At 53.2% G+C, this 23,954-nt stretch overlaps 1 protein-coding gene across 3 annotated transcripts; it reads right to left on the bottom strand.

Annotated features, from left to right (window-relative positions):
* Nucleotides 1-1,937: 1,937 nt before the first annotated feature.
* Nucleotides 1,938-23,375, bottom strand: KLHL36 (kelch like family member 36). 3 transcript variants are annotated; one of them, XM_028092792.2, is made up of 5 exons: nt 23,181-23,375; nt 12,694-12,772; nt 6,664-7,737; nt 4,946-5,103; nt 1,938-2,720 (listed from the first exon to the last, which is right to left on the bottom strand). In XM_028092792.2, exons 2-5 carry the CDS (start codon nt 12,754-12,756, stop codon nt 2,165-2,167), a joined length of 1,851 nt encoding a protein of 616 aa, XP_027948593.1. In that variant the 5' UTR covers nt 12,757-12,772; nt 23,181-23,375; the 3' UTR covers nt 1,938-2,164. The 3 variants fall into 3 exon arrangements, with proteins under 3 accessions (XP_027948593.1, XP_027948584.1, XP_027948602.1); XM_028092783.2 differs by lacking the exon at nt 23,181-23,375 and adding an exon at nt 15,283-15,422; XM_028092801.2 differs by lacking the exon at nt 23,181-23,375 and adding an exon at nt 15,085-15,159.
* Between the last annotated feature and the right edge of the window lie 579 nt (nt 23,376-23,954).

The following is a 23,954-nucleotide window of genomic DNA, read 5'->3' as shown; positions in this document are numbered from 1 at the left end:
GACACTGTACGGAACCCACAGGCACAAGAGAGTTGAGTAGCGACCAGCACTGCACCCTTATCCAGGGACACATCATGGTAGTCAAAAATAAGAGAGCTGGCTTAAGCTAAAAACTGACGTCTCTCCTCTTCCCAAGGTCAAAGCCATTCTGCTCCCCAAAGCACACATGGAATCTACGTGCTGTTCTCCCCACCTTCCCCTGGACTCTGGTTGAACAACCACCTCTTTATGACTGAGCACAGACCACATGTTCCATGCCTTCTAAGGGGTTCTCTAATAGTAACATCTTCCTTGCAACAGGAAGGGGGTAAGCTATCCCAAAGTTGGCAGAAGTTTTGCAAAACATTTTGTGGAGGGCTGGACAAGGTATGAGCCAAAAAAAGAGTTTCGGGCTCAGTGAAGCTTGGAAACACTGGACTGATGGAAGGTTAACAGTTAATGCAGGACTTCCCAGAGACTTTAATACACTGACGTACTGTGGAGCTCCATGAAGAGTGTACAGGTTTTGGTTTGATTGTTTGCATGCCCTGCAGAACCTCTCAACAGTTTGGAAGCCTCTAGGGACTTCCACATGCTCAGAACTAGCCAAGTCAGCAGACCGCTCGCCCCACTAATGACAGAGGGCACCGATTTAGGTACTGAAGCTTTCAACACCCAAGCCACTCAAAATCACAGTAATCCTTTAAGGGAAAGGAAAGGAAGTAAAGAGATTTTTTTTTTTTTTAAGGAAATAAGTTAACGGAGATTCATAGTCTAATACCAAGGTTAACAATAAATCTTGAGGTGTTCTCATCTCTGCAATCTGATCTTTGTCAAGGCAAAGATCGTGAACGCCTCCCTGGGCAAGCACGCTTCTCTTCCCATATCCTTGAGTCCACAGCAGCTGGGGCAGGGGTCCCCAGCTCACCTCTGAAGGCACACCGTTAGTGATACCTGCAGGAATCAGCGTGGCGCGGTCACACATCGCAAGAGAAAGTACTGAATACACATTAATAGCTTATACGGACTGAAGGCGCCGAGCCCTGGGAGGCAGTGATTTTGACCCACCGCGTGATGAATGAGGGAACTAGGACTTGTTAAAGAATTGCCCAGCAGCACAAAACGACTTCGCAGTGGACAGCTGAGTTGGGGAGGGGGTGGGTACCTGACATCCTCCTTAGGGAGCAAGATGTGCTCGGCTCACTCATGGAGGGGCTGTCGAGGGCTTCTTGGAGCCAAGCCAGAGAAAACAATGGCAAATTCTAGGATGGCCACTTTTTCTTTCCTGAGAAATGAACAGATTTTGGGGACTCAGTATGACAGTAACATAAGAAAATAGTGGGTTCAGGGAAAAAAAAGCACGCTACAGAAAAATGTTTAAGAGTTTCATGCTTTTTTTTTTTTTTTTTTAAGTTTCTTGATTACCTGGACCCTTTTAGAATTTAGGAAGATTACCCATCAGGAAAACGGGACTACTGAGAAACAATAGTCACCAGATCAGGAAATCCTGGTGGGAACATCTGCCTGGTGAGAAGTCCCAGGTGTTGCCCTGTTGGGGGCTCAGAGTCCGCACTCATAAACATGAATGCACTTGACGTTGCCTGTGATCGCCAAACGTGGACGGTGCTCAGTCATTCCAGAAATTGGTTAGTTTCCAGGCACCCCCTCTGCCCCTACTCCTGGTAGTTTTAGAATGGATAATTCTGAGGTGGGGCCAAGAATCTAACAGCTCAGCCAAGCTGAGAGAGGCATGGCCTGGGGGGGTCCCAACTGTCCCCACCACGGCCCCTAGTTTCGCTCACAAAAATTTCTGCATAAGCCCTGCCCTAGGTACTCTCGGGGGGGATGGTGCGGGGGCATCCTCGGGGAGACTCAGAACGAAGGAAGAAGCCCTGCACAGAGATGAGGGGCTAGCTCCTGCCTGGGCCCGGATTTAATTATTCAAGCAAGATAATATGTAAAATTATATAGAATATTTAATCGGTTACTGTGATATCATAGAAATACCAAGAATCATAAAAGTAAAAAAAGCTGCTAAGAAGTACATCATGGTTCCAGGATGCTACGAAGTTGGTGCTGGTCTAGACGCTCTGGCAGGTGGTGGCGGGGAGCAGGTCCCCGCCAGGCGCAGGCAGGGCGGGGGTGGGGGGGGGACACGGGGGCGTCACTGGCCCCGGTCCTGGTGTCACTGGCCCCGGTCCTGGTGCCTCTTGCCCTTGCCCTTCTTCTTCTTGTCCTCCAGCCGCGGCTTCAGGGCGCACACACAGGCGGACACGCCGGCGATGGCCTTGGGCAGGTCGGGGCCCTTGCTCCACTTGTCCTTGTCACGGTCATACACCTGCACCGTCTTGGAGAAGGCCGTGCTCTCCCAGCTGTAGCCGCCCAGGATGTAGATGCGGCCCTCCCACACGGCCACCCCCGACTCGCTGTTGGCGTGCAGCAGGGGCGCCACGCGGGTCCACTGGTTGCACTGTGGGCTGTAGGCCTCGACGCCCAGCACGTCGAAGCGCTCCATGGACTCGATGCTGTCATCGCTGCCGCCGATGCAGTAGATGCTGTCCCCCAGGCTACACATGCTGTGCCAGCCGCGCGCCGTGCTCATGGGCCGCCGCTCCTCCCACACGTCCGTCCGGTGGTCGTAGCACAGCAGGTTCTTGCGGTAGGGGCCGATCTGGTAGTCGTGGCCCCCCGAGATGTATACGAAATCTTTGTAGATGGTGCCCGCGTGGCCGTAGGTGAACCTGCGGGGAGACAGGGTGGGGATGGACAGAGGCGGAAAGGGGCTCAGGGCCGTGCCCGGGGCGGGACCTCCCGGTGCCGGACCTCCCGGTGCCGGGCCTGCGCTCTCTTCCTCTGAGTAAGGTGGGGGGGGGGGCAACCCACTCTCTGGGAAGACGGGGGGCAGTGGGGACCTGAGGGGACCATGCAGAGAGCAGGCATGCCATGCACACTTTACAGACACGGGGCAAGGTCACGGGACAAGACGTGCCAGAGCCAGGCAGGGAAATGGACATGCGGCTCGGCATCACGCCGCCTGGGCTCTGCCCCGCGCTCCGTTTCCCCCACTCAGGAGTGGGGAGAATCACGAGGCTGACCCTTCCTGGAGGAGCTGAAAACAACGAGGCGGTGCGATGGAGGCACACAGAGGCGCCTAATCAAATTATACCGCAAATGGGAACCAAACAAAGTACAATTCAACTCTGCGACATTCTGGAAAAGATCAGAGGGACAGCGAAATATCCGAGGGGCTCACGGTAAGGGTGGGACGAATGGGTGGCACACAAGAGAGCCTCAGGACCGTGAACCTCCTCTGTGCGACGCTGGGGACACGTGTCCCACACTTTTGTCCCGAGCCACAGAACGTACAACACAGACAGTGAGTCCTCACTCGGGGTGACCCCCCTTCAGGTACTGCAGCCACTCGGGCTGTAACACGTGCGACTGCTTGTGACTTCAAGATGTTACCAACAGGGAAAGATGATCTGCGGGGAAGGTCTATGGAGCAATCTGGACCTTCTGCTCAGTTTTTAATTTTCTCTAAAAAGTGCAGTTGACATAAAAACAAGAAGAGAAAAGAACAGAACCCAACTGCAAACACAGGTGACAGGAGAAGGGGAGGTGACTCAGGGGAGTGGCTGCACGGGGCAGGCCGGGGGCAGCAGGAGGGGAGAGTCTGGGGGGCAGCCCGGGGCGACTCTTGGGTTGGGCTGCAGGTTCGTGGAGGTCCCGTTACACGCACACACCAATGACCACGGCGTCATGGGCTACGTTGACTCCAACCCCGTGCAGCTCAGGCCCGTTTAGAATGAAAAAACCAGGGTGGTTGTAGTGTTGAGGTACGTAAGTCACACCACCTGCCCCAGAGAAAGTGACGGCAGCAGATGCTCTTATGACTACCGTGAAGCCCCACTTCTCCGTCTGTGAAATGGGATGATAAAACAACAGTACCTAAACCTAGGGAGACCAGAAGTCTTGGTTTACCTACGACACCGTCGGTATCTACACTGTTAACCTCCCCAGTTCACTGCCATCCTAGTTTGGATGACAAATTATGTGGGCGCCTACCTCCACCCCACCAGGTCACTGTGGGGCTCAAGGGATTCGTCACTTAAAGCACCTGGCCCAAGAGATGGCACGTGCTAATCAGAAGCCACTATCCCGATTGTCTGAGGTGTTACTCCATCGCCTTTTTAGAACCTCTACGCGAAGGTGGTAGCAGCTAGAGACTGCAGAACCGCGATTCACAACCTGCGGCGTACGCCACATGTCCTTCTAGCTCCCGGGGAGCTGTGCAAGACAGCTGCCTGTGCCCCACGGCAAGACTGTTCACAAAGCGTGCCTGCAGGTTCAACTACAAGGAGCTGGTAAAATCAGCGGCAAGCACCTTCTGTTGGATCTGCGATGATGACCAGTGCTCCTAAGTGCAGACCTCGATGTGGAGCGACTGAGGAGGAGCGAGGGCACCGGGCGCTCCCCGGGCACTGGATGCTGCGTGTCGGGGGGTGGGGCTTCCAAGGACCATCTCGCCCTGACAGCCCTATGGGGCAGGCGTTATCATGGCCGCTGGGTCCACCTTCCCTTCCCTTACAGATGGAGTAAGAGAGAGCGGGCTGAAGACTCTGGCTCGTGTCACAGATCTGTCACCTCTTGGAACAACCCAAGCCCACACTCAGGGACATTCCTAGGGAAAGCTCTCGATATCTCAACTTAATACCCTCTCCCTGAAACTCCAAACAGACTCGGAAACTGAGGGAGATCTGCCTGATCGGCAGAGCTGACACGTGCACCCGGATGGTCTGAAACCAGAGCCCTGACTGGTCACCACCATGCCCTCTGCCCCCCTGGTCTGCCCACCATTATTTATAAGCCAGGAGATTTTTTCCTGGATTTGAAGGTCAAGATATCTAGAAAATGAGGTGGACAAAATCATCACGTTTGCAGAGTCCACCACGGAGGCCCCCATCACCTTGGCAAGCCGGCCACGTAGGACCAGGAGTCGGTCTTGGGGCTGTAAGTCTCCACCGAGGAAAGAGCTCCATTCTCGTTCCGGCCACCGACGGCCACCAGCATGTCTTCAATGGAGGCCAGGTAGAAATCCACGCGGCGCTGGTTCATGGAGGCCACCTGTGGAGGCGGGACATCTGTACCTTCCCTTGCCCATACCTGGACCATGTCAACATCGAGCACAGAGTTCCCACATGGGTTCTATGGAACACACAGCCCAGGAAGGTCAAGCAGTGGCCAAGTGTGTTTGGGAGAAGGAAGTCGAACTTGAAGAAAAGGGGGCTCTTGAGAGGGACTTCTCAGAGCTCCCAGGACCCTAGAGGCACTGCAAGTCCCCAAGAAGGGGACGGAGAACACAGTTCCCCTAACTTGTTTGGTCACGTGGCTGACCTCGTGGGCTTGAGTTCCACAGAACATACAGTTCAGAAACTGGTTTCGTGGTGTCCTGGAATAAAAATTCATCTTTCCTTTTGCTCCTCCCCACATCAGATACTTTTAAAATTAATGCCAATTGCTGTCGTGTTAAGAGCAATCAACAGGAAACTAAAAAGCAGACCATTTTGTTTGTTTGTTTGTTTAAATAATTCAGGTAGAACACAGAAACGAACACAGTCCCGGAGGAGACCACACCTTCAGGCTACCGCCACTACAAAGCTTTTGAGGACGGGCTCCAAAGCTGGGAGCCACTTTCCAGTGGCAGGACATAGACTTTGGACGGGGGTTTTTAGGTTTTTTTTTTTAAGAATAAAACAGAAAGGTCATTGGAGTCCCTTCTGTGTTTTGCGCCCAGGAAAAAACCCCATCAAGTTAAATAAGAACACTGAGGTGTGAGTATAAAGGCAGACTGATTTTCTAGGGTGGTGGCCTGGGGAGGTGTTCACGAGAGAAGGGTCCACCTTCCCTGTGCCAGGCGTTTGCCAACCGCCCTGAGCAACATACAGCCTCTGATTGTAGAATGACAACGCCCTCCCACCCCATTTCCAGAGGCAGAAGCTGAAATTCGGAGGGCAAGGACCAGTCTGAAATCCACCACAGCTATGACTTAGCCAAGTTGGGGTGTGAACTCAGGTCCGATATGCCAAGACCCACAGTTCCCAGAATTCACCACCCCTGCCAGCAGGCGTGAGCCTTGGTGACCTCCCTCCACGAGCTCCAAACACTTCCCAAAGAGGGAGCTGCAGGGAGACTCTGAGACAGGGGAAAGGGCTTTGAACTCTGGGTCAAATCTCGAGACCGGCACTATCCAGCATGGCAGCCTCTAGCCTCCCGTGGCCCTTTCTGCTTGGACGTAAATCAGTTAAAATGAAATAAAATAGAGAATTCAGTGTTTCAGTCCCACTGGCCACATTTTGAGTGCTCCATCGCCACGTGTGGCCAGCGGCTCGGGTATCGGCCAGCACAGGTGTGGAGCGTTTCTACTGCCATAGAACGTTCTACCAGCGAGCAAGCACCGCTCCAGACAATGACCGGGCCTGCACCCGGAGGCCAGTCGACCCTCACGCGCCCCGTGCAGGGTGCGGGCACCCGGGAGCGTGGGAATCACAGGGCTCGTCACTTTATCGTCACGCCTCGTTCAGAAGCGGGACGGTGGCCAAGGCCTGAGAGGAGGGGGCAGTCAAGGCTAGGTTAAGTGACCAAAAAGCCATCAAGAGTAAAGAAATAATCTGGCTTTAATCTCACCTTGATCCACTGTTTACAGCGGGGGTCATACCTATAAAGAAGATTGGACGCCGCATCCCCTCCATTGTCCCGGGAGAAGCTGCCGCCAGCGATGAAGATGAACCCCCCCAGCACGGCGACACAGTGGTGGCTCCGCCGGGCCGGCAGGGGCGTCTCCTTGACCCACTGCTCGCTCTTAGCGTCCAGGTAGCAGGTGTCATCGCTGAGCTCCAGACACCGCTCGGAGACCTCGCCGCCCACGAAGAGCAGGCGCTCCTCGTTGGTGCGGAGCGCCGTGCGCTTGGTCTGCATGACCGGCTGGGCTGCCAGGTTGTTGTGGTAGCGCACCGCCTCCTCGATGAAGCCCTCGCAGTTGGCCTCCCGCGGCAGCAGCGAGCACACGGCCGGCTTGACGCGGTGCAGCAGGTCGTTCTTGGGGATGAGCGGGAAGTGGATGTTCTCCAGCACCTGGTAGGCATGGGCCTCACGCTCGGGCTGCTGCGTGAGCCACTGCAGGGCAGCCTGCAGCAGGTCGTGCTCGCACTCCCGCTGCACCTCGCTGCTGCTCAGGTAGACGCACAGCTTCTGCATGGAGACGTTCTGCAGGAAGTCGGGCGTGAAGGACAGCGTGCCGAAGCGGCTCAGGATGAAGCCGTCGATGAAGGCGTCGAGCCGCTTGAGGCTGTAGATGGAGGCCAGCTCCTGTAGGTACAGGTAGTTGTCCTCGCTCACCTCCTGCTCCAGGTACTCACAGCAGAAGTCCACTGCCGTCCAGATCTGCAGCAGGTGGGCTGTCTCCAGGATGTAGTCGATGTTGCCACCGTCCAGGGCCAGCTCCCCGCCATACAGGAAGTCCACCACGGCCTTGAGCCCGACGTAGGAGGCGCCGACCAGCTCCACCTCCTTCTGGAAGGCCTCACGCATGCCAATGGTGAACATGGAGTTGAAGTAGTCGCTGCACACGGCCAGCAGGTTGCGGTGGGCCGGCACGCGCTGCTCGTCCGCCACCAGGACAACATCGCAGAAGAGCCCGCGCAGACGCTGCTCGTTCAGCCGCTGCAGCACCGTGCTCGAGTGGTCGGCCCAGCGGTACACCTGCGGCAGCAGAGACCACGGCTCAGGGGTCAGCTCCCGGGGGGAGCATGCCAAGCCCCTCCCCCCCACGCCCCTGCTCCCCGCTGCAGGGCCCTGGGGTCCATCTCGTGCCCCACGACCAGCACGTACAATACAATGAAAGAGAAGGGGGAACAGCAGATCAGAGAGCCTGCAGGAAGTAAGGGTGTGTGTGTGTGTGGGGGGGGAACAGCAGATCAGAGAGCCTGCAGGAAGTGTGTGTGTGTGTGTGTGTGTGTGTGTCTCTCTCTCTCCCTCTCTCTCTCTATTGTAGCTTTCCTTCTTCCTTTTCAAATGCAAGTCCTGGCTCAGTCGGAAGAAAGAGCAGGAGACTCCTGATCTCAGGGTTGTGAGTTCAAGCCCCATGTTGGGTGTAGATTACTTAAAAATAAAATCTTAAAAAAAAAAAATGATGGGGCACCTGGGTGGCTCAGTCGTTAAGCGTCTGCCTTCGGCTCAGGTCATGATCCCAGGGTCCTGGGATCGAGCCCCGCATCGGGCTCCCTGCTCGGCGGGAAGCCTGCTTCTCCCTCTCCCACTCCCCCTGCTTGTGTTCCCTCTCTCGCTGTGTCTCTCTCCGTCAAATAAATAAAATCTTAAAAAAAAAAAAAAGTGATACATCAAATGCAGTTCCTAAAAACTAACTTACCATTTTCCCTTCCTTCCTACTTTCTTTCTTTATATACACGATTCTTAAAATCTTACTTTCTCTCTCTCTCTCTTGTCCTTCCTCTCTTCTTTCTGCATAGAATTCCTGGAACTTTTCTTTCTTCTCTCCCTGCCCCCTTCCTTTCTTACTGTGGGCCATGAGCAAATAGGTCTAAAAACTGCTGTCCTTTAAGGAGGGCATGTAATGCAATGAACACTGGGTATTGTATAAGACTCTGAAACCAATAATACATGTTAATTAAAAAAAGGAGAAGAAAACGAAATCTGCTGTCCTATCAGAATGGTGAAGTTGCTCAAATGTAGCCTAGTCAACACTCGGACAGAATCTGCGTTTGAATTCCAGCTCTGCTACTCACAAGCTGTGTGATCTCAGGAAAGCCACAAGCCACCTCTCAGCCCCCTTTTCCTGGTCTCACGAGTGAGGATGAGGGCGTTTAGGATGAGGCATGGGGAGTACAGGAGACAGAATGTGGCAAAGAGATGCTTCCAGTAGAGCTGGAGCTCCCACCGAGGCCTCACCCTGAAGACTGCTCTATGTTTTAGAAAGTGCTCAGCATCCAGCCATGCTACAGAGAACCCTGTTTCTTTCTTTTTTTAAAAGATTTTTTATTTTATTTATTTGACAGAGAAAGACACGGCGAGAGAAGGAACACAAGCAGGGGGAGTGGGAGAGGGAGAAGCAGGCTTCCCGTGGAGCAGGGAGCCCAACGCGGGGCTCAATCCCAGAACCCCGGGATCACGACCCGAGCCGAAGGCAGATGCCTAACGACTGAGCCACCCAAGGCACCCCGAGACCACCGTTTCTACAGATGGGTCCAGGGATGTGGGCGGTCCCAGACACTGCAATGCTTCCAGACTAAGGTGCTCTGGGGCTCCTACTTTCAGAAACATGGCCTCACTAGTCGTCGCCGAGACTAAAAGCGAGAAATCACAAAACGTGCAGGAACGTGGTCTTTTCCCAGGGCAGGGCTTATATGTGTCCTGCACTGTGCCCTGGATATGCGCTCTCTCATTCAAGGGTCACGATGACCCTTCAAGGGAAGGTCTGTTACCATGCCCATTTCCCAGATGAGGAAAAGTGAGGTTTGGAGAGATGAAGAAACTTGCCCGAAGTCCCACAGTGACTCAGTGACAGGGCTGGGATTTGAAGCTAGGTCTGATTCCAGAGCCCAAACTTTTCATCACCATACAGCATCGGAATTAACAAAATAATGAAAAAATATGAACAATTAAAATGGATTAATTCAATCAATTGGGAGACACTGACTGAATGCTGTAGGCCTGCCATGTGCTTTGGAGGATGCAAAGATCTGTCAGACCAAGACAGCAGCCCTTCCATCTTTAGAAGACCGATCAGGCTCTGAGCATTCAGGATCTGCACGCTGCTTATTTACCTCGGAAACACCACAAAATTCAGCACAGGGAGACAGAGGCTGTCCAGACACATCTGCGAGGCCACTGGCCTATTTGAGGGTGTTTGAGGAAAGGGGCTAGCTGGGCTCTAAGGCTGCAAGGGGAAGCGGTGGGGCGAGGGGTGACAGGCTGAGGGCTCCCTGCATTCCTGCAGGTCACCTCTCAAGCCATGCCCTACTGCATGGGTCTCATCTCCTTCTTTGCTTCCTGCCTCCAACGCATTTGTGATTGTGATACTTTATTTCCCTCCGGTCCCTCCTGGTCCAGACACTTCCCACACCAATCACCCCATCTAGACTACAGGTGCAGGCCACGTTCTCACACTCCACTGAAGACACCAGACAGATATTGCCCAAAGCTTCCTTCCAAGTGTGCCGAGCTCCAGGCTCTGCGGCTGTCACATTACAGGATGGTTCCTCCAAGGTCCCGTACACGGTCTCTCGGTCTATTCTGGTTACTGGCAGAGAGAGCCAGGCTGGCCTGGTTTGGGCTTCTAATGAAGCAGAAATGGCCAGGGCTCCAACGCACCCTGGCTTGGGGCCCCTCTTGGGCGTGGACTAAAGGAAGGAAGTATAAAAGCACCAGAGCAGTGCAGGCTATCTCGTGACAGTGAAGGCTCAAAATCCTGAGAAGTGAGGGGAACTGAGTGGGCAGCCTGCCCAACCTGGCCCCCCGTTTGTCTCTAAGCTGGTGGGAATGTGGCACCACCACACTTAAATGGGTGTATACAGGACCCCCATCTGCAGTGCAAAAAGAGAAAGAGCCCTCCAGGGGGCGGGGAGACGGGGGAGGGACAGCCCCAGATGACAGCTGCCGAGGGGACCATCTGCTCCAGTGAGCCAGGGCAGGGAGAAGAGCAGCCACTCTTTCTAAAACTGGGTCTCCATGCTAAGTAGGCACGTTTCATTCTTCACCTGGGTCTCAACTACAACCCCGTTTCTGGTTATTTTCGTGTAGCTGCAGAGATGAACACTTTCAAAAAAAAAAAAAAATCCAGAGCAACGTGACTTCCCAATTTTAAAGGGACATGAGTAACAGTCTCGAAGCATTTCCTATAATTTGGAAGGCCCGACCCCTACATTCTTTGATGGTATTAACCCTATTCATTCCTTTATTTCCTTGCCTTCATCAGAGGCAAGGCAAGGTGGGTGAAGACACACAGCCACTCAGCAGCTAACCTAGCCAGAATGCAGCAGGTATGGGGTATTTCATATTAAAAAAAAAAATCATCATCAAAATGGATGAAGACATTTCAGAGCAGATAAATGAACAGTGGCCGTCACACAAGGGAAGACTCTAGCGCAGGGGGAAGGAACCACCACCCACCCACTACACACAGCAACCAGGATGAACCTCGGAAGCGTACTAACCCGTAAAGGAGCCAGGCACACGGGTTTACCTACCCCCTGGTCCCATTTACAGTAAGTTCAGGGCAGATAAAATGCCAGTCCTGGAAGCTGGAGACTGGGAGGGGAGGGTCTGGTAACATTCTTTTGTAACCTGGGTGCTGGCTACAGAGATGTGTTTAATGTCTAGAAAACTGAAGATACACTTACCATTTGGGTTCTTTAATACAAAAAATTAGAAACATAAATACAATCTAACTAAGGGATAGGTTCAGACAGAAACAAACTCAGGATGTGGCTTTAAAGAACAAAGATTTCTAGCACTATCACACTGAGAAGGCTACACTGTCTCTGCAGAGGCAGCCAGGGTCCGAAACAAAGCCTCTTTGAGACAGCCGCGAGACCTCTCTGGGTTTTCACAGCAGATAAAGCCAGGCTTGGCAAGCGCCTTCTCGGGAACTCAGATGGAAACAGGAGCCCGTTTCTCTGGAGAACCAACCTCTCCTGAAAATTACACCCCATTTTCCTATCATGCACATCTGCAGAACCTCTGTCCCTCTGTTTTCCCTTCAAATCTACAGGCTGCTCACAACTCCCTTTATCTAAAGTGCTATTCCTTAATCTTTTTTTTCAATCTTCTTGTAAAATATTTTTTTCCTAACAGTCCCGTGAAATTTTTTTTTTAAAGATTTTATTTATTTATTCATGAGAGACAGAGGGGGAGAGAGAGAGAGAGGGAAGCAGAGGGAGAAGCAGGCTCCGAAGGAGCAGGGAGCCCGATGCGGGACTCGATCCCAGGACTCCAGGATCATGACCTGAGCCGAAGGCAGTTGCTTAACCAACTGAGCCACCCAGGTGCCCTAAAAGAGCCACTTTTAAAGAAAAGAGGTGTTATTAATATTTACAGAGGAAGAGGTATAAATACAGGCTGCCTTGCAAATCGGTCCCCCAATCCTTATTCCTCCAGTAGCTTGGGGGACAGGGGCTGCTCCAAGTCCTCTGAAGAGTCTGCTAAAGGTATAGATTCCCGGGTCCTGCTCTCAGATTTTAATTTAGCCCCTCTGGGGTGGGGCGGGGCATATGCATTTCTAATCAGATACCTTCTCCTGGGGTAATCCTGATGTGACACAGTTTGGTAGCCTGGCCCTGGGGAACCCACCCTCACTTGCTCCTAGGGTCCCAGTAAGTCACGACTGGGGGAAGAGTCTGGGTCCTTAACAGCCAGGGATGCAACATCCCATGGCTTTTCTTTTGCCTCATCTACCTCTTCAGGTTGAGGCGAAGAACAAATGGGTCGAGGTCTTATCTCTAATGTCCCCCCCGCCCCCCACTCCTCTTGAGTTTAGGACGTTTTCCATCCCGTGCCCGTGCTACCTCTCTATTCATCATTAAGGAGATTACCCCCACCACCAAGAACAGAAAGTCAGTCTGTACATTAGGAATGAACTCATCAGAAAAACACCACCCTTCTGAGGCAACTTGCACAGGTGGCGAGCGACTACTCACAGACCTTTGAGGATTCGCTGATCTTGTACGGCCGTGACACTCGCGTCTGCCGGCTTCCCTCCATCATAAAAGAGACCGCAGCCCTAGAACGAGAACAGGACCTCTGAGCTGTGATACTAAACCCTAGGCCGTCTCTCTCTGTCAAATAAATAGACAAAATCTTTAAAAAAATATAAAAGTAAACCCTAGGCCGTTCATTAATCGCAGCTCTGCTGGCAGACATCGATGACAACCGGGGCGCAGTCATACGGAGGAAAGAGAGAGAGAGAAGACCGTATGTTATCAAGAACGCTAGTACTCGGAGATGAAAAAAATCAGGTTAGAATCAGAATCAGAGTCAGATGGGACACCTAACGTTCATTTATTCACTAAAACCTGACACCGTGTGTTTTAGGCCACCTCCTACAAATATCTGCCTTTTGATGCTTGATCCCGAGGAGGGCTTCTTCTTCTTTGGCTTTGGCTGGATCACAATTATCATGACAATAGTTATCATTTCAAAGCCCAGACTGTGACCCAGGAACCAGGCTAAGGGATGTGCGCATGCGATCTCATTTGAGCCCAACTACTCAGCCGGGCTGTCACATCCCGTTTTACAGATATGGACACTGGCCTCCAGGTCATAAAGCTAGTAAACGGCTGGGACTCAAACCTGAGCCTGTCCAGCTTCAAAGTGGGCAGTCGTGGACCCTTCACCAGGAAGCTCTGCTGAATGTGGCCCAGTGTTTGAGAGTATCTTACTTTAAAAATATGATGAAGGCCGGGATGTGATGCAGTGATGATAAGACACATATGAAATATTGTCACATTCTAGACACGGGTGCTTTCCTTCAAGTGTGTTTCTAGGTCTTCACTGATTTAATCCCCAGAAAACCCCCAGAGGCCAGCACTATTATTCTCATTTTATGGAAGAGAAAGCTGATAGTGATATGGTCACTTGCCTAGCGTCACATGGTCAGGAAGGAGCGGCAGAGGTGGGAATGCAACCCAGGGAGGCTTCCTTGCTCTCAACCCCTAAGCTACCCTGCCTGGCCATTAAAAAAACAAAACAAAACAAAACAAAAAAAACAGCCTACAGGCAGAGTGCCCTGCCTAAATCATCCAGTATAAAACTGAACATTTATGTTTACCTCTCTAGACCTCATAATCACCTCTCTGGGATGGGCTGGTGTATCAGGCAATGTGAAAGTTTCTTCCAGCTTTGAAATGCCAACTACCTCACTAATAATAGCACAGAGCCAGGCTTTGGGGGGCTTGGGGGGAATGGGAAGCACAAAGGAAGGACAACCCTAGCTACATGGGCACAAGTCACATACTGGGTTTAAGGAGGAATTTTTTCCTCTGCTGAGTTGAGATGAGTCCATTTGTTACCTACTGAACAAACAACCCAGGCTAATAACAAACAATGTCACAAGAAGCAAGCATTGTGTCAAGATAATGGGGGTCACACCGAGGAAGGGGATCCAGTGTTCCCACGGGAGTAACTTGGGGCACAATCCATCCTGTCCAGCTCCCTCGGGAAAGGAAAGGACAACTAGATTTTTGACAAACTAGCAACTTTGTGACAAAGGCCAGCTGTACCCACCCCTGTCCCTTCTGACTGCCTGGGGGCTGCTAGAGGGTTCAAGAGGGAAAGGTAGGAAACCAATATTCATGCAGGGCTTGCTGGCTGTTCTACCTTCACCCTCTGAGACAGGTGCCCGATCATCTCTGACGCCCAGGTTCAGGTAGTAGAGAGGCCTGACCAAGGTCACACCCCAGAAAGCAGCAGGTCCCTCTCTCTCTCCACCGCCCCCCCACCCCCACCCCCCACCCCACCCCCCCCGCAGCCAGCCGGGGCTCGGGTCTGCTCTCAGCGCTGAAAGCTTTCGTTTCTAGGCCAAGATTTCTTGAGAGTTTCCCCTGGTGGAGGCTCCCTTTTGTCTCGGGGCGAGTGGTTTGGGGCCAATGTGTGTGGGAGCGTTAGGTGTCAGCCGCCCCCTGGGCTTCCTGGAGGCAGATGAAAGGGTCAAGGCCAACCACAGGGGCAGGGGCGATCCCCAGTTCCGCGTTAAAGGTCTTTTAGTAAACATGGGAACAGAGGCGACGTCCGGACGGAGGGTCCCCGGGGAGCCTGCTCTTCGAACTGCTTCCCGGTTTCTACCCTGAACCTGGCCGACCTCAGCGATCGGGAAATGGACTCGGACGCCCGCCACAACTCACCAGCCCCGGGTCTCGCGGCCGCTGCGGTCGCTCGCCCGCACCCGCACCCGCACCCACACCTCCCCCCCACCCCCGGCCGAACTGCCGGCACAACGGCCGCCGGACAGGCTCGAGCCGGCAGCGAGGAGGCGGAGGGAGGCGGAGTCGGATCGCGGCCGGGCCCGCGCCCGCGGCGGGACGCGGGGACACTCACCTGGGCCGCGCGTGCCGGGCCGCGCAGGCCGCACCTGTCTCACCTTCGGCTCTCCCTCCGCCGCGCCCCCCAGCACCCAGGGCCGCGGGGAGGAAAAGGGGGAGGCGCGGCCGGGGGTCACCGCTCGCTCGGATGGGCGCTCCCCCCCGCCCGGCCCCCCGACCCCCCGACTCCCCGACGGCGCGCGCGGAGGCCCACCTGGAGGGCGCGCTACGGAAGCGGCGCGGAGACCCCCGGCGGTGGCGGGACCGGGCGGACGCGGCGGCGGGGCCGGGTAGCCGGAGCCCCGGGTCCGGCCGGCTGCGCAGCCATGGCTCCGCCAGGAAGTGCGAAGCCGAGGGCGGAGGCGGCGCGCGCGGCCAATGGCGGCGGCCGCGAGGAGGTGGGCTCAGGCGGCGCCGAGGCGGGGCCTGCGCCCGGGAGGTGGGGGGGGCCTGCGCCCGGGATGGGGGGGGCTCGCGCCCGGGAAGGGGGGCCGGAGCGCAGGAGGGGGCGTGCGCGGCCGGAGGAGGGGGCGGCGCGAGGGGGAGGGGGCAGTGCGTGGGGTCCTGTCGGGGTGGGGCGGCGGCGCGCGGGGTGAAGGGGGAGCGCGCGGGCCGAAGAAGGGGGTGGCGCGCGGGGCCGGGGGGAGGGGGCGGTGTGTGGGGGCTGGGGGGAGGGGGTCAAAGCGCGGGGTCGCGGGGGGGCGCCCACCTCGGCCACAGACCCCCGTCGCCCAACTCGTTCCCGCGTGCGCGGGGGCCCCAGCCTCGCACCTGGAAACGCCCGCTCTGGTCCGCCACCGTCCCTGGTGCAGCCCTTAGGTACTGACCCGAGTACTGCGAGGGGTCATCGCGGCAGCCTCCTAGCTCCCTCACTTCCTCCCAAGTCTTAACTCATAGGTACGCTGCGCTCACCCTAAGGTGAGGCCTCCGCTGGCCCCTCTAGGTAAGGACAGCCCCCCACGCCCCCCACCCCCCCCCATCGCTCTGGCCATTTCCAGCTTTGCACTTCACGTAGCTCTTAGCCCGTCGAATATTACAAATCACTTTCTTATTCATTTGGCTATTGTCTCTCTTCCCCCCTAGAAACCTCCCAGGAAAGAGTTTACTGTTGGTTTTATTCCTGGCTGGGCCCCCAGGACTAGTACACAGTAGGTGCTCAATAATCAGTAAATATTTGTGGAACGAATGAATTTAAGCATCACCCACCAATCTATGAATTGTCAAACTTATGTCATGCTACAGCATGGATGAACCTGGAAAGCATTAGGCTCGGTGAAGGAAGTCAGACACAAGAAAGACACAGATTGTATGATTTTAGTTATATGAAGTGTCCAGAAAAGGCAAGTCCATGGAGACAAAGTAGGCTGGTGGTTGCCTAGGTCTGGGGAATTGGGATACATGGAGGTGACTGTTTAAGTATAAGGGATTTCTTCTTGGGTGATACAAATGTTCTAGAATTAGATGATAATGATGGTTGCACAACTTGAATATACCAAAACCCACTGAATTGTACAGTTTTAAAAGGGCAAACTTACGGTACAAGAATTGTATCTCAATAAAGCTGTTACAAAAACAAAATCAAACAAAGAAACAAAAAACACCCGTCTCTCCTTGTTTCTCTACTCCCTGCCTTCTCCGGAAAGGATTCAGAGCATCCTTCAGGGCTGCATAAAGCAAGGCTAGATGCAGCCCCTGAAGGTGGGCCTGGACAGAAAAGAAAAATAGGGATGGGGAGTCAGCATGACCAGGCAAATACTCAAGGCTTGTCTTTGTTTTTTTCTGTGCTAGACACAACACTCCACTCAGGCCCCTTCCATCAGATAATCCCCAGCCAGGAACCATGTGGTCCCTGAGCAGCCTGGGTCCAGGCCCTGTCCCACCCTCACCATGCACCTCTCCCCAGAGGCTGCCTGCCCTGGGGTGTGAGGGAAGGGGGCTGGGTGGCAAAGTGCAAAATAAAGGTGCAGCTGTGACAGCTTGGCTGCAGGGCTCATGCCCACAGGAGGGGCAGACTGGCCTGGGTAAGCTCTCTCACTTTCTCCAGAGTGCACGTCCCATCCTGAGCCTGTTTCCTCACCTGTAAATGGGGTCAACTGAGCGCAGAGCCAGCCTGCCCTTCCCTCCCTAGTTCAGCCCACTGCACATTCACACGCTGCTTCTTCCTGAAAAGCATTACATTTATGGGACTTGAAAAGAAATTATTGGAGCACCTGGGTGGCTCAGTCGTTAAGCGTCTGCCTTCGGCTCAGGTCATGATCCCAAGGTCCTAGGATCAAGCCCCGCGTTGGGCTCCCTGCTGGGCGGGAAGCCTGCTTCTCCCTCTTGCACCCCCCCCTGCTTGTGTTTCCTCTCTCGCTGTGTCTCTCTCTGTCAAATAAATAAATAAAATCTTTAAAAAAATTACTTTTGATAATTGGGATTTGTATTAAACATCACTAATTTGTTGAGAAACAAAAGTATAGAAAGTATCTTTTTAATTTAAAGGGAATTAGGGTAAAACTAACCCTGGAGTCACCTAGAGGATGCTTTGAACGCTATTCTCACTGTTTCTTCACCTCTCCTCCCTTTTCTGTGGGGACAAGCACACGGTCACCCTTCAAGACTTTCCTCAGGCATCATCTTTACTCTAAGGCTTACTTGCTCATCTTTGGCCCTCCCTTGACCCATCTCCACCGTAAAACAGCTAATCCCACATCTCATTCTATGTCTGTATCTTGACGCATGAATCTATGCTATTACTTGAGCACATTCATTCATTCACTTATTCATTCATTCAACAGACTATTAGGGAACTTCTACTATGTGCCAGGCACTGTGGTACGTGCCAGGGATAGAAAGAAGACATTTTCAGGAATTTTAGGGAGGGAGGCAAACAAGTAAATGAGCAATTACTATATCATGGTCAGTCTCATGTTAGGGTTATATTCGGGGGCTATGGGTGGGAAGTATTCTTTTTTATAACTGTAGTTAAATATTCCTTTTCTCTATATATACATATTGCATACATAGTAGAGAGACGGAGAGATAGAATACAGGTAGTTAGATGCATGTATGTATCTCTACATGTATATGGATATATCTCTGTCTGAGAGATTTAGCTACAGCTATTCAATGTGAGAGTCTATCATTTGGCATTGGCATCTGTCCACCAGCTGTTGGCTCCTTTATGAATGAGAAGGTACGCAACATGATGGGAGGTCTGGAATAAGGGCCTGGGACGAGCTCCAGAATCCACTCGTGATCTTGGCCTGAAAAGCATGCAAATGTGGCTAACTTGAATTCATCCTGTTTTCCCCAACACTTAGCGCACCACCTTTTCACGGTTTTTTCTTTAATATTTTCTCTCAAGTTACAAAAGAAGTGCACGCTTAACTTGGGAAAGATGGAAAAGTCCAAAAGGAAAAATAAACCACTCACTTCTGCACCATCCAAAAATAATCATTGTTAATATTGTTGTGTCTCCAGATTTTTCTTTTATATAATTTCTTTACGACAATAACCACACTAGCTACAGCTTTACTATGTGCTAGGCATTGCTCTAAGCTCCCTGCACTTATTTACTCGTCTCCTTGCCTCTTTGAGGGAGGTAGTATTACTTTCCCTGTTTACAGATGGGGACATTGAGGCCCAGAGAAGTTAAATCGCTTGCCCAAGGTCACAGAGCTTGTAGGGAGCAGAGCTGGGTTTTGAACCCAGGCAAGCGGGCTCCACAGTCCACAGGTCGAAACTAACCTTGCCATCTGCACCGTCATGCCTCTGTGCCATGGGAAAAGTGAGGTGCACTCTGTGCATGGAAGCTGGAAACACAGACACCCACGAACGGGAAAAAAATCGCCCACCCAAGGAGAACAGCTCTCAGTACTTACGTGTAAATCAGCCCAGTACGTTCCGCATGCATAAATTCCCCCACGCAGCTATGCAAATCAAGTCATGTGGTACAGGCCCTTTGCTGACTGCCTTTTTTCCTCTTTTGCAAATACCATGAGTTTTTCTCATGCCAGTAAGTTCTGCGATATGCTTCCGACAGTGGCATCCAAGTCCTCCATCTTCATTGTGCACTTGACCCTCCCTCCCTATGGGGCATCTGGCTGCTTGCACTATTAGGATTAACGCCAGGTGAACATTCTTATACACACACTTTGTGCACATCCCTAATGATAAAGCGGAGTTGCTGGGCCAGGGGAGTACGTGTTCGTAAGGCTCTAATCAACCTCCCAAAGGCTGTCCTAGTGGGTACCCCCTGACAGCGGCTCAACACCCTGACGCTTCTGAGATTTGGGCACCAGATGGAACCACGGCCAGCTACAGCATTTGCAGGGTCCAGGGCAAAATGAAAATGCGGGGCCCCTTGTTCAGAAAGCAGGAAAAAGCTATTTCCTTTCTTTGCAGTCTCTGATCTGTCCTGGTGCTTTTTACTGGCTGTTTTGTGCCGTGTGCCCTGGGGGGGGGGCACTTGTGGGGCACATGCAGACCCTCACAGCACCTGGGGCCATGTAATTTGGTGGGCAGGGCCCAGAGGCTCTAAGCCTTCCTGCACCTGTGCTCAAGCCCCCACTGAGCGACAGCGATGTAAACCTGTGACCCAAGCCCGCCAGCACACGCTCCATTGTCCCACCCGGCCTCGCTTACACAATCCAAACCCCAAAAATAGAATTATTAAGAATTTCAAGACAACCATCTCAGAGCGTTAAACCCCAAGTGCGGGGCCTGAGTGTGGAGCTCTTTGAGACTGCCGGCCAGATGGGGCAGGTAGGACTGTCACCAAAGAGGGACACGCGAGGCTCGTGTTATTTCTATTCTCAATACTTCAGTTCAAAGACGTGTCACAGCAGAGTGCCCCTGGTAAAGAACATGTCATCTGGATCCACAGAAGGGCGAAAAAAGGGCAGGCGAGGGGCGTAGGCAAGGGAGGCCCAGGTGAAGGGCAGGTCACACACAGGCCCTGTGCCACACTCCCTCGGGGGCCCACGTCATCCTTGCGGCGGCCTTCAGGGTCTGTGCTACTGTTCTCCCCACTTTACAGATGAGGACGCAGAGGCTCTGCAGGACTGCGTAGCACATCGATCGAGTACCACGCAGACGGTAAGTTCAGGAACCAGGACAAGACCCCGTGCCATCGTGGGCCAGTGCCCAGACTTAACTAGTGCGTTAGAAGATTCTCTGGAAGGGCTGCAAGCTGCTTCCCTTTCTGGCTCCTGAGTTGGTGCTGACCTTCTGGTGCCCACGAGGTCACAGCCCGTGGGAAGGGGAGGCAGGGAAGGGTGTCAGTGAGCTGCCAGCCAGGCTCCCCGAGAGCAGCTGGGCTTGGCAGGGGCAGACCACGAGGACTGCTCCGAGCACCCAGCCCCGCCCCCCGGCAGGGAGTTTGCAGGCTCCCCAGCCTCCTAGGGGAGGCGGGAGGGCGGAGGAGGTGGGCTTGTTCTCTAAACAGTCTGTTCTTCTCACCAAGGGTTTGTCCTTGGCCCAGCTTCCCTCCCAAAGGCTGAGTAATCTAGAAAAATCGCAGCCCGGCATAAAGGAGCAGGCCCAGGGGCCAACCAGGATCACAAAGTCAAGTAGAATTCTTGGCCTGCTCACTCTTGTAAGTTTGTAACTGTTTAGACCCGAGGACAAGAAGCAACAGATGCCTCTGGAGGATCAGGCCCGCATGGTTAGAGCCGCAGCAGGAGACAGGCCCCAGTCTGTGGGTCCTCAGACCCTCATCCCAGATTAAAGAAAAAACGCCTCCCTGCAATTGGCACTTGCGCCTTCCTCCTTCCCTCTCATCCCCATCGCTTTTCTCCCCAGCTCTGCCTGGGTCTGAGCCCTGGCCTGGCTTCTGACCCCCAGCTGCGAACTGGACCAGCTACTTAGCTTCAGCGTGCCTGAAGCTAATTTCAATTAGCTAGGTTTACATAAAGTTAAAAATTCAGTTTCTTAGTTGCTTGAGCCACAGTTCAAGTCCATCTCCAAATGGGGTGGCACTTGTTAAATGACGTCATGCATGACCACCACTTCCCGTGGTGCCTGCCACATACAACTGCATGCATATGAGCTTTTGCTGAGGATGCCTGACCCTCTGCGGGCCAGAGAGCAGTTCTTGGCTGAAGCCCCTGCTTCTCGTCAAAATAGAAATTGTCGGGAAGCGGACACTTCCTAGTAGTCATGGACACCTTAGCGTTCATCAACTTACGGCACCTTCTCAAGATCATGCTGTGACTAGAGGGGAAGAAAGATGCCAACCCCCGGACAGAGGTAGCGACAAGATGGAGGGGGAAGCAGGTGTCCCAGAGAAGATGTCCAGGAAGCTCCCCGCAGGTCACGGTTTCACCTGGAGCCGGACTCTGTCTTGGGTCTGGTCGCTTACCACGGAGGCCCCTAACTCAGCTGGCCTTGCCCACAGCCTGACTCCTTCGTGGCATGCCAGACGGACCATGTGCTTCTCTTCCTGCCGGTGATTAACATGAAATGCCTGGGACTTCAGGTTTGCGAACCTGGTTTGGGTCCAAGGCCAGCAGGTAACCCTGACGGTGCCATATCCTACTCTGGAATCTTCAGATTTCTCATGTGCAAAATTAGACAACATGGAAAAAAGCCTGCCCAGAATTGTTGCGGCCGGAAGAGCACAAATGCAGTTGCTCGTAGGTCCACTCGTTGGTTACACCCCTGCCCTCCCTGGTGGAATGATCACGGAAAACGTCCCAGTGTATTCCTGCACTTCTGCGGAGAACCTGGACCACATTCTGAATCCGGCATCGGGGATCAGTGTAAGGGAGGCAAGCAAGCCCTCAGGCTCTAGAACGGTGTTGGGCTAAAACGGTCACCAACAGCCCCACGTGGGCATTTCAATTTCAATTAGCTAGGTTTACATAAAGTTAAAAATTCAGTTTCTTAGTTGCTTGAGCCACAGTTCAAGTCCATCACAGGCACAGGCCCTAGTGGCTGTTGTCATGGGCAGAAGAGGTTACAGGACATTTCCAGCATCTCAGAAAGTTCTACAAGAGATCCGCATCTCTAGCTGCAAGACTTACTAGCTTCCTAGCACTTACTAGCTGCATGACTTGAAGCAAGTTACTGCTCTGGGGCTCTGTCTCCTTACCTGCAAAATGAGAGTGAATCCACTCCACAGCAAATGCTTAATTGAGTGCCTGCCAGGTATTCTGTGAGGGGCTGGGGACACAGCACTAAATAATACAGATAAATAAAATCATGGCCCTCATGGAACTGACCTTTTTTTTTTTTTTTTTTTGAGAGAGAGAGAGTGGGGGAGCAGTGGAGGCAGAGAGAATCTCAAGCAGGCTCCACGCCCAGCAGCAGAGCCTGATGCAGATGCAGGGCTCAATCTCATGACCCCAAGATCATGACCAAGAAACCAAGAGTTGGATGCACAACAGACTGAACCTCCCAGGTGCCCCATGGAACTGATCTTCTAAAGGGGGGCAAAACCAGCATTTATCTCCTGGAGTTGGTTTGAGAATCAAATGAAATAGAGCAGGAGGGCGCCTGGGTGGCTCAGTTGGCTAAGCGACTGCCTTCGGCTCAGGTCATGATCCTGGAGTCCCGGGATCGAGTCCCGCATCGGGCTCCCTGCTCAGCAGGGAGCCTGCTTCTCCCTCTCATCCTCTTCCCTCTTGTGCTCTCTATCTCTCATTCTCTCTCTCTCAAATAAATAAATAAAATCTTAAAAAAAAAAGAAATAGAGCAGGAAAAGCACTTTACAGGATTACTGGAACATTCTAAGTGCTTAATAGATGGTATCGACTATTACTGCTAGTAATCTGCTCAGCTCCCTTCTCCCACGGCCCTGCTAACTGGGATGGGCAAACACATAGCCTTCAGGCCTCCCCTTCTTATCCTATACCCAGTGCAGACATTGCTAATCGATCACAGCACACTTTCCACTGAACCCAGAAGTGCCTATGGGATTCTAGGAATAGAGCATCAGGCAGCACTCTCAGACACATTCTCTCAGAACTCACATCACCCTGTTCAAAATCACCTCTGCATTCTTCTACAAGCTGCCTGCCCCCCCCCCCAGCCCTGATGCAGGGACCCCTTAGGTCCTGTGGAAGCTCAGACTCCAGGCCCAGGCCTGCCCCCACTTAGGAGAAAGAGCAAGTGTCTGGTCATTACCTTGTCAGCCAAGCAGCTGGTCCTGCTCTGACCTCCTGCCAGCAACGGGCTTCTTCCTTTACTGCCTCCTGGAGTGGGGTCTGGCCTTATTTGCACAGGGCTCCTGGGGTCTTGAATCCCATTCTTCTTTTTTGTTTGAGAAAAGTGGATTGTTTCCAAGCCGGGCAAATCAGTTCTGGCCAAAAAGGTCTTGAGTGAAGCCCAGCCCGCATCTGAAGTGGGAGAGATAGACACGTGAACGTGCAATTGCAATATGGATAAGATAAGGGGAGGGTGGAGGTGGCCCTGTGTTGCGGGGACCCAGGGGAGTGAGGAACGCTGGGTCCCTGGGAGTCCGCCTCACTGGGTGGGGGGCAGGGAGGACGCACATTCTGGACTTCAGCCCCCAGCTAGACCCTCTGAGCTGTCTGTCCTGGTCCCTTTGCCCTCTACTGCACAGACTGACCCGGATGGCCCTGCCTGACGTAGCAGGGCTGTCCTCTCTCTGGATCCTAGGTCGGTTTGGTTTTGCTGGTCCATTCAATCCTTCGTTCAGCACAGCATGTAGTAATGATACCTGGTATAAGCCTCAGAGTTCAACTCATGTGTCTACCGTTTACCAGCTGTGTGACCTTGGGTGAATTACCAAGACTCTCTGTGCCTTGCTTTTCTCGTCTGTGAAATGGGGTTTACAACAGAGCCTACCAGTGAGGGTCTGGGTCTCAGGGAGGGTTTAGCGAGTTATTGCATGTAGAGGGCTTAGCACGGTGCCTGGGTAGTAAGTATGGTAGTAAG

This window comes from Eumetopias jubatus, unplaced genomic scaffold, assembly GCF_037043125.1.
Source record: "Eumetopias jubatus isolate StellerSeaLion01/CBP00866 unplaced genomic scaffold, mEumJub1_p1.0 scaffold_10, whole genome shotgun sequence".
Lineage (NCBI taxonomy): Eukaryota > Metazoa > Chordata > Mammalia > Carnivora > Otariidae > Eumetopias > Eumetopias jubatus.
The sequence above is the reverse complement of the archived record's forward strand: the minus strand, read 5'-3'. Positions and strand labels throughout refer to the sequence as shown.

What these genes read in the sequence shown, in the direction of transcription:
- KLHL36 (XM_028092792.2), bottom strand. Translation starts at nt 12,756, where the DNA reads ATGATGGAGGGAAGCCGGCAGACGCGAGTGTCACGGCCGTACAAGATC. An exon ending in AGATCAGCGAATCCTCAAAG is followed by an intron (nt 7,738 to 12,693) that starts GTCTGTGAGTAG and finishes CTGCTGCCGCAG; the next exon opens with GTGTACCGCTGGGCCGACCA. An exon ending in GCTGTAAACAGTGGATCAAG is followed by an intron (nt 5,104 to 6,663) that starts GTGAGATTAAAG and finishes CCGCCTCCACAG; the next exon opens with GTGGCCTCCATGAACCAGCG.